Source organism: Tupaia chinensis, unplaced genomic scaffold (genome assembly GCF_000334495.1).
Source record: "Tupaia chinensis unplaced genomic scaffold, TupChi_1.0 Scaffold145814_1, whole genome shotgun sequence".
In the NCBI taxonomy this organism is placed as follows: domain Eukaryota; kingdom Metazoa; phylum Chordata; class Mammalia; order Scandentia; family Tupaiidae; genus Tupaia; species Tupaia belangeri.
Genome location: NW_006205672.1, coordinates 57174 through 67434, shown reverse-complemented (window position 1 = coordinate 67434; position 10261 = coordinate 57174). Strand labels below are relative to the sequence as shown.

The 10261-nt window shown below is 42.0% G+C and overlaps 1 protein-coding gene across 1 annotated transcript; it reads right to left on the bottom strand.

The window, feature by feature from the left end:
• Window positions 1-4596: 4596 nt before the first annotated feature.
• On the bottom strand, window positions 4597-9361 carry RPTN (repetin). Its single transcript, XM_027768272.1, has 7 exons — window positions 9224-9361; window positions 8186-8454; window positions 7956-8095; window positions 6351-7271; window positions 6207-6278; window positions 6063-6170; window positions 4597-5702 (listed from the first exon to the last, which is right to left on the bottom strand). The coding sequence occupies exons 1-7, from the start codon at window positions 9359-9361 to the stop codon at window positions 4597-4599; spliced, it is 2754 nt and encodes a 917-aa protein (XP_027624073.1).
• Window positions 9362-10261: the final 900 nt, after the last annotated feature.

Here is a 10261-nt window from a genome sequence, read left to right as displayed (position 1 = left end):
AAAGAGGAGAGGTACCCGATATATGTTCTCTAGGCCTTTTAGAAAACATGGAATTGTTCCTTTGGTGACATATATGCGAATCTACAAGAAAGGTGATATTGTAGACATCAAGGGAATGGGTACTGTTCAAAAAGGAATGCCCCGCAAATGTTACCATGGCAAAACTGGAAGAGTCTAGAATGTTACCCAGCATGCTGTTGGCATTGTTGTGAACAAACAAGTTAAGGGCAAGATTCTTGCCAAGAGAATTAATGTGCGTATTGAGCATATTAAACATTCTAAGAGCAGAGATAGCTTTCTAAAACATGCGAAGGAAAATGACCAGAAAAAGAAAGAAGCCAAAGAGAAAGGTACCTGGTTTCAACTAAAGCGCCAGCCTGCTCCATCCAGAGAAGCACACTTTGTGAGAACCAATGGAAAGGAGCCTGAGCTACTGGAACCTATTCCCTATGAATTCATGGCATGATAGGTGTTAAAGATAAACTAATCTGTGGTCTATAAAAAAAATAATGTAAAGTGTAATATATAATAGATACCAAAAAAAAAGGGCAAGAAGTTATCAGCTTATAAGTCGCTTTTGCATCATCTCAAAATTTAAGCAGCTTTTGGGTCTTTTAGCCCTATTTTACAGATAAAGGAACTGAGACTTAAAGAGAGTAAAGGTTTTCTGAGATGATGAAATTGTCAAGTGGTAGAGCTAGGTCTTAAATACAAGTCTTTTCAATTTAAAGGCCAGTTTCTTTATATACAATTGGCCTGTCTCTGTGCTTGGTGCTGAAAATAAAATTGTGAGTAAGGACCTCACAACTTGGTGGGAAGTAGATGGGTTTAAAATTGGCTTCAGTGCATCGTGGTAAGCTCCGTAGTGGTGATAGGTTCAGAAGGTGCTGCTAGTCATTGTAATGGGTAGGATTTTGGCAGGCTAAGATCAGGATAGTATTTAAGGGCACATAGATTATAAGCGAAGGTGTGGAGCTGGGGAGTTGACTAGTTAACTGGAATTTAGGGGCATTTTGGGAAACTGACTTGCAAATGTACACTGAAGACAGATTATGGAACAATTCTGTGAATGCCCAACACATATGAGAGGTCTTTAGAAAGATCAAGGAAAATGCATATTGTGAAAAACTATGCATGGATTTCACATTTTTTGTGTGTGCCAAAATAAACCTGTACTTTAACGTATCTTTTTCTCATCTTTCTTTCTTTTTAAATTTTATTCTTTTCTTCCTTCCTTTCTTTTCTTTTTTTTTTTTTTTGAGAAATTTTTGCTACTGGGTGTGTTTGCTTGTCAGAAAGACAGAAAGTGAGAAATCACCTCCTGGGGAGATGGTCACACTATAATCCCTTCTCTTCCATTCTCCTCTTGGAATTTTGGGCACCCATGTACACATACCTGGTGTGAGTTTCAAGCTGCTGGATCCGGGGCTCAAACTCAAGTTAAATATCATAGAAAGCCTCTCTGATGAGGTGACTTTTTACATGAGGTCCAACTGAAATAAAGAACCAATCATCAAACAATTCCAAAGACTATTCTAAACAAAGGCAATGGCTGGTCCTACTAAAGTTATGGAAAGAAGGCCAGCATGGCTGGATAACTGCAGAGGAGAATGGGAAAGATAAGGTCTGGCAGGGTTGCATCCTGTAGGAAGGGTATTGCATCCATCAGAAGGGTGTTGGAGAAAAACTACTGAGAATTTTAAGCAGGGAGTAACATGATGGGGTTTTCATTTTAAAAAGAGATAGAGAACCCCATAAGGAAACTATTCTAGTGGTGACTTGGACTGGGAAGACAGATGTAGGCTTTTATATTTGGACTGTTCTGTCTTGTGAGATAGAAAGTAAATCAGGGAGAGGTTGCTGATGAGTTTGATTTGTGGGGGAGAAAATGATTACAATAAAGAATGAGTCCTACATTTTTGGCTTGAAACCTATGGATGACCCATTGAATGGCTCCAAGATCCCTGAACAGCTTTTCAGACTCTCATTTTTATTCTTCACCTTTTGATTTAGCTTGATGGAGAGGTTCTAAGTTCAGAGAATGGTTATGAAGAAGACTCATCTTACTCCTAAACAAATATAACATTTAAATAGCAGCCAACGTTGATCTTAAGGCCTAGAACAAGCTTCATACACTCATTCTTTTTTTCCCCAGGATCGTGGTCCTAGCTTAGATGTCTTCCCTCTATGAAAGCCTTTCTGAATCCTTCCAGGTAGAGCTATTTACTCTTTTCTTGGTGTCATAATAGGAATTTTCCTTATATCATTGTGCCTTGCCTAATGGTTGTTTTCTGCTGTATTTTAATCTTTTTGAGGAAGGGGACTGTTGTTAGAAGTTACAATATTCTTCCTATAGTGACTACAATACAGTGACTTTTAGCATCTATTCCTATTTCCTTCTGAGTTTGTTAGACTTCCTTGCAGCTAAAATTCTAGATGTAAATTAACGTTTTTCCAATTAGTATTCATGTGGTATTTTGGAAAGTAAGAGTGAATTTGGACTATTTCTCTTGAGAAACAATGTTATAGAGACATGGATGTTGATTCTCTTCTCATACCTCCATCTCCAAAAGAAACCACCATGTCAAGTTTATTTTTAACTTTTGTTTAAGAGGTTGAAAATGCATCTCTTCTTTCCATCCTCTACTTTATCTGCAAGGATGTTTTTGAGGACCAACTTTTCACTTTGGATGCTGACAGACAATTTTGGCAGCAAGGCCAGAGCTTCTTGATCCCAGGTTTCTGATTCCCAGATTGTAGCTCTGGTGATATATTGAACTGAATAATTTCAGAGATTATTGGCTAATTTATAACATAACTCAGTGCTTACCATTCTGGGCAATATATATATATATATAATTATAAAACTTAAGAATTTACCATTTCATTCATTGACCTTGACCAAATGAGGGGTTCAGTAGATGTCATATTAATGTTCAGTTGAATTTATTTAAAAGTAAGACTTACATCCTCTATCTGCCTTCCTATTCAACAAATAATTCTGAGTGCCACTAGACACCCGTGGCTGTACTAAGTGCTGAGCAATACAAGGCTGAGTAAGATACAGCCTTATTGCTAGTTTGGTAGGATAGATAATTACTGTAAAATGTGGGCCAAATGACACAACAGAAGTAGAGTGGGATCTTAGATAAAGCAACGCTTGGAGTGTCCAGAGAGGTGACTGCCCAGAAGAAGTGATGTTTCAGTTGGGAACCAGAAGACCACTAGATTTTCGACAGTCAGGAAGTGACGGGAAGTATTCCAAGCTAATGGGATGGTTCAAAGATACGTTTTCATGAACAATCATGATTTACTAAGAAAAGGCTAAGTGCTCAGCTGATGCATTGGATATGCCTGGGAGGGGCCTCTCAGGAGACTAGGCTGGGTAGGTCATTTGGGTCAGATAGTGAAGGGCCATGTTAAGGATTATGAACTTTATTCTAAAGTCCCTGGGGAGCTACTGAGAAGGGAAATGAAGGCAGTGGAGATAGAGGTGTGATACTGGATTTAAGAGTTATGGAGGATTTAAAAATGGCAAGATAACGACCGTTTGAATGTGCTGGTGAATGACTGGTAAGATTAAAATGTGACTCCTCAGTGGGAGAGGAAGCTAAAAATAATATTTAGGTAAGCCCTGTTTTGATTTTTTGTTATTCGTTTCATATTGGTTCTATTTTTTTTCCCCTCAGTGCTCAGGGACTCAGGGTAAAAAATGTTTTAAAATCAAGACATGAGAAAATGGAAAACAGCCCACAAGTGCCACTTAGCATGACCACCCAGTAAAGAAAGAAAGAGTCAAAAAGTCATTGCTTATAATCATTTAATGGGTATTTTAATACAGTTCCATAGTTTGCACATAGATTTTCTTATGAGGGGTTTTCAGGCATTGGTAGCTATGAAATCACAGTTTTGGCCTCTTAGAATCTACAGATAGATGGCATGTATTTTCTTTCTATTTTATATGAACAGAAATTAGAAAGGCATTGAGTTAGAATGAGTCCATTCACCTTTGGTGATACGTGCTCAACTTCAGTCCTTTTGGTGAAGGGTAAGAGCTTGAACATGGGAGATGTTGTTGACATTGGAGATGTCTTCTGTGGTCCTTGGCTCTCCTAGAAACCTTTTACTGAGTTCACTATGGTCTAGACTAAGATGTTTGCAATTCTTGAAGTTTTAACCACAGAAGCCACAACTTGCCAGAAACCAGGTTCCTCTCCTCAGTTGTAATATAAATCTTCAGAATACCTGTCCTGTTTCTGAACTTCAGGGAGAAATGGTTTACCTCTTGATAATCCAATCAGGTCCCTCTTACACAGAGGGCAAACCAGGAAATGATTAAAATCCTCAGATTGATCAGAATTAAAGTCTGATTATTTCACCCAATTGACCACTTAGATTTCACCCAACCAGAAAATCCTAGAATAGCTGAAATGCTCTAAAAGTGAAAAGCTAGTCCTCAAAAGCATCCTTGCAGGTAGATAGAATAGAGGATGAAAGGAAGAGATGCATTTTCAACCTCTTAAATAGAAGTAAAGATGAACTTGATATTGTGATTTCTTCGGCATTGTGTTGCTTTAGCTCTGGTGCTCCCCTAGCTTAGTACTGATGTGATTTCTGCTCTTGTACATAGTTATAGAGGGGGTTGGAAATAGTAGCTGCCTTGGTAGAGTGAGCTCTCTCCTGTTCTCTTCTCTGGGGCCTCTCACCACTCTGAGCTGAATGGAAGGCTGGGTCACTGCGTCTTCCCTGTGAGACTTGGTTCCGACCATCTTCATTGATGTGGAGTTTTTCTCTGTTTGAACATCCTTGCTGGGTCCCTGTGTATTGTTGATCCTGGGACCTTGGATACTTCTCTTTCTTCTCATGAGTGTTCCTATCCCATTGTTGCTGATGAGTTTGATCCTCTTCCCGGGTTTGCCTGTCCTGTCTCTGGTGGTTCTTCTCATCTTCATAGGTTTGCTTGTCTTGTCTCTGGCGGTTCTGTTCATCTCCACAGGTTTGCCTACCCTGTTGTTGCTGACGGTTTGGAGTATCTTCATGGTGTTGCCTGTCTTGTCTCTGATGGTTCTGATCACCTTGGGTTCGCCTGTCCCTTGTTTGATAACTTTGTTCCTCTTCACAGGTTTGCCTGCCCTGTACCTCACGTGGACTTTCCTGACTCTCACAGTTGTGTTTACCCCAGCTTTGATGACCCTGCTCTTCCTCTGCCTGGTGGCTCTGCCTCTCACCATGGCTCTGCCTGGTTTGGGCCTGTCTATGGCTTTGCTCACTGCTGCATGATTGCCAGTCTCTCCCTTCGTGGCAGAGTGGCCTTTCTTGCTGGATTTGTGCTACAAGCTTGTGTTGGTGGTGCTGGCTATCCTCCTCAGGCTTCCATATCTGGTGGCTGTTTCTCTGATCTACCCTAGACTGGAATCCTTGTCTCTGGTTTTGGTTCATTCCCTGTCCTAGAGTCTGTTGATTTAGTCTCCCTGATCTTCCTGATTGCTCAACGTATGAGTCTCTTCTTGTTCCCTCAGTCCCTTGGAAGTACCTATTTTCCCCTTGTATATCAGTTTCCCCAGTCTGTGACTGACCATAGTGAAAACTCTGGCCCTGTCTGTCTGTCTGATCATATTGAGAACTCAGACCTTGTCTGTCTGTCTGACTATAGTGATAACTCTGGCCTTGTCTGTCTGTCTGACCATAGCAAGAACTCTGGCCTTGTCTGTCTCTCTGACCATGGCAAGAACTATGGCCTTGTCTGTCTGTCTGTCTACCCTGAGAATCTAAACCTTGTCTGTCTGCCTGATTATATTGAGAACTCTGGCCTTGTCTGTCTGTCTGACCATAGCAAGAACTCTGGCCTTGTCTGTCTCTCTGACCATGGCAAGAACTATGGCCTTGTCTGTCTGTCTGTCTACCCTGAGAATCTAAACCTTGTCTGTCTGCCTGATTATATTGAGAACTCTGGCCTTGTCTGTCTGTCTGACCATAGCAAGAACTCTGGCCTTGTCTGTCTCTCTGACCATGGCAAGAACTATGGCCTTGTCTGTCTGTCTGTCTACCCTGAGAATCTAAACCTTGTCTGTCTGCCTGATTATATTGAGAACTCTGGCCTTGTCTGTCTGTCTGACCATAGCAAGAACTCTGGCCTTGTCTGTCTCTCTGACCATGGCAAGAACTATGGCCTTGTCTGTCTGTCTGTCTACCCTGAGAATCTAAACCTTGTCTGTCTGCCTGATTATATTGAGAACTCTGGCCTTGTCTGTCTGTCTGACCATAGCAAGAACTCTGGCCTTGTCTGTCTCTCTGACCATGGCAAGAACTATGGCCTTGTCTGTCTGTCTGTCTACCCTGAGAATCTAAACCTTGTCTGTCTGCCTGATTATATTGAGAACTCTGGCCTTGTCTGTCTGTCTGACCATAGTGAAAACTCTGACCTTGTCTGTCTGTATGACCATGGCAAGAACCTTGTCTGTCTGTCTGATCATAGTGAGAACTCTGATCTTGTCTGTCTGTCTGACCATAGCAAGAACTCTGGCTTTGTCTGTCTGTCTGACCATAGCGAGAGTCTAATCCTTGCCTGTCTCTCTGACCATAGTGATAACTCTGGCTTTGTCTGTCTGTCTGACCACAGTGAGAGTCCAATCCTTGCCTTTCTCTCTGACCATAGTGATAACTCTGGTTTTGTCTGTCTGTCTGACCATAGTGAGAGCTCAGATCTTGTCTTTCTGTTTGACCATAGTGAGAGTCCAATCCTTGCCTGTCTCTCTGACCATAGTGATAACTCTGGCTTTGTCTGTCTGTCTGACCATAGTGAGAGTCCAATCCTTGCCTGTCTCTCTGACCATAGTGATAACTCTGGCTTTGTCTGTCTGGCTGACCATAGTGAGAGCTCAGATCTTGTCTTTCTGTTTGACCATAGTGAGAGTCCAATCCTTCCCTGTGTCTCTGACCGCAGCCTGATTCCTGACCCAGCCTCTCAGACTGTCCATAAGAACCTGATTCCTGTTGGTTTATCTGGCTAGAACATGAGTCTTGTCTGAGTCTTCCAGATTGGCTACAGCTTGATTGTTGTCTAAGTGTTTCAGACTGACCATAATGAGAATCCTGAACTGGTTTCTCATACTGATTTAAGGCAAAAATATATCCTTGTCTTTTAGGCTGACTACTGCTAGATTTATGACTCAGTCTTTGACCAGAGCTGGAGTCTTGACCTTGTCTCTCAGACTGATCAAAGCTACAATCCTTGTCTTGTCTCCCATATTGGCCATGGTGAGAGTCCCTATCTTGTCTTTCAGACTGACCATGGCATGTGTCCTGGCCCTGTCTCTCATATTGACCATGGTGGGAGTCCCTATCTTGTCTTTCAGACTGACCATGGCATGTGTCCTGGCCCTGTCTCTCATATTGACCATGGTGGGAGTCCCTATCTTGTCTTTCAGACTGACCATGGCATGTGTCCTGGCCCTGTCTCTCATATTGACCATGGTGGGAGTCCCTATCTTGTCTTTCAGACTGACCATGGCATGTGTCCTGGCCCTGTCTCTCATATTGACCATGGTGGGAGTCCCTATCTTGTCTTTCAGACTGACCATGGCATGTGTCCTGGCCCTGTCTCTCATATTGACCATGGTGGGAGTCCCTATCTTGTCTTTCAGACTGACCATGGCATGTGTCCTGGCCCTGTCTCTCATATTGACCATGGTGGGAGTCCCTATCTTGTCTTTCAGACTGACCATGGCATGTGTCCTGGCCCTGTCTCTCATATTGACCATGGTGGGAGTCCCTATCTTGTCTTTCAGACTGACCATGGCATGTGTCCTGGCCCTGTCTCTCATATTGACCATGGTGGGAGTCCCTATCTTGTCTTTCAGACTGACCATGGCAGGTTTCCCGGCCCTGTCTCTCAGACTGACCAGAGTGGGAATTTCTGTCTTGTCTCTCAGACTGACTGTGATGGGACTCTCTACCTTGTCTCTCAGACTGACCGTAATGGGAATCCCTACTTTGTCTCTCAGACTGACCATAGTGGCCATCACTATCTTGTCTCTCAGACTGACTGTGATGGGAATCCCCATCCTGTCTCTCAGACTGACCATAAAGGGAGTCCCTGTCTTGTCTCTTAGACTGATCATAGAGGGAGTCTCTGTCTCGTTTCTCAGACCGATTGTGTTCAGCATCTTGGTTCTGTCTCTCAGACTTACTGTGATGGGAGTCCTGCTTTTCTTCCTCATGCCTCTGCCTGTGTTGTCTGCCTGTGTTGTCTGGAAACCTTTGATCTTGTGCTCCTTCCTTTTCTCTTTCTTCCTGGGACTTTCTATTTCCACATGACTTGGAACCTAGCTTGTGATGACAGGCTTGAACCAATTGGAACACCAATAAGAGGTATTCATGAAAGTCAACACATCCATTTCTGTCACGATCTAAGAGACTCAGGATGGTTTCCACAGTCTCTGGATCATTTGGTCTCTGTGAGAAGATAAAAAAGGAACAAAATCAGGTATTTTTCTGTGATACTAAGATGGTATTAATGCTCATGTCCCAAATCCCCAAATCCATTCTAGTCTTGCATGTGCCTTCAATGGTTGAGAAGCTATCAATCTGAAGTGGCTTGGGCTTTGTTCTTTGATCATCTGGTTCTCAGAACCTCATTCTTTATTGGAACTGTGGGAACGTAACCACAAGGAGTATTTAAATCAGCTGTTAATAATTTATTTGAGGAAGTTATCATATCCCATTACATTATATTGCAATTTTTCACCTACTTCTTTCTCATCACACTGTGAGATTCTAGAAGGAGGAGAATCTAGTTTTATTAATGTTTGCACCCCTGGTTTCTATGGTGGTGCTGGAATTGAGCAGATGTCCAATGACTTCTTACTAAACAAATGAATGAATACATGAGAAGATGTGCAAACAGCTCTGTGATAGAAAAGTCGAGATGCAGATTTCAGATTACTTCTGAGAAATCATTCTCTATAGCTCTGAAGCTCTACTCCCTCCTGTGCAAGCTCAGATATAAGGAGGGGTGTTCATATGTGTGTGTGTTTGTATGTGTGCATGTGTGCATGTTTGTGTGTGCACATGTGTGTGTATATGCTGAGAGGGAACTACTAAAGAGCTGCCAGAAATTCTTTTTGTTACAATGTAGTGCAAATAAATAAAACAAAGCATCAAACCCTGGATGTAGGTATCATTCATACTTGACAACATGGGGCCAAATGTCTATGTATCTTACTCTGAGGATGTCTCCAAACTCAGCCAACAGCAGGTTCTTCAACTCCTTCTTGCTAAGTGAGGTGCAGTCCCCATTCTCTTTGGCATATTCCTGGAACACCTCGATCACACTGAGTATGCTGCTCAGGAGCTGTACCATTTTGACAAATATGGGTGAACCTAAAAGAAGAAACAAGATTTTGTTTGCATTTACTAGGATGACCAGGAGATAGTGTTTTCTAGAGGGAAAGTGCTCCTTCTTGGTCTGGGAAAGAAGTTTAAGAAATGATGGAATCTTTTCTTAGACATATCCTGCTCTTGCCTTGATCCACAGTCAGGCTCCAAATACCATGAGCTATGGTGGGAGATGGGTACAAACGGTGGTTCCTCTGTTTGAAAAAGAGATAATTTTGTAAAAAACAAAAAGCGTATGGTATTGTATATGTACCCCCTTCCCCAGGTAGGCCTTGCTTGATTGAAGGTCTCATGTTAGAACCTAAAGAAGTGAGGTGAAGAAACTTGAAGAGGCAAGGCCAAAAGGCAGAATGGTAGGACATAATTTCCACCAAAAACTAGAATACTGGAAGGGACACTAAATAGGTCTCAATCTCTGAACAGATTTCAGTCTTCTAATGAGTTTTCCTAAGAAAAGAAGGCGGTGAGAGGTCTCTCTTGCCATGGTCTTAAGGGAGCTTCTGTGAAGTTAATCTGCAGTAAGTGCTTCTGGCCTGGATGGTCATTTTGAAATATGCTTATTAAATGGAATCAATGGATAGAAAAAACATCATAGGTTAAAATAGTAAGTATATACATGGTTAAATGAACTACACAGATGACAGAGAGTATAAATAATGGGTTAGGTCCACATTGGCCATGCTGGGGTCTGTTGGGATCAGAATCTTATCGATATTTCTTCTTGTGGTATGCAGATTCCAGTTACTGGGTTTATAGGCCTCCAAATTGAAGCCTAACTGCAGAGCACACTGGACTTTCAAAAGCGTCCTGTGATTTCTATAAGGATAGTAAAGGCTTACAATAATGGTAATTCACTGCAATGAGA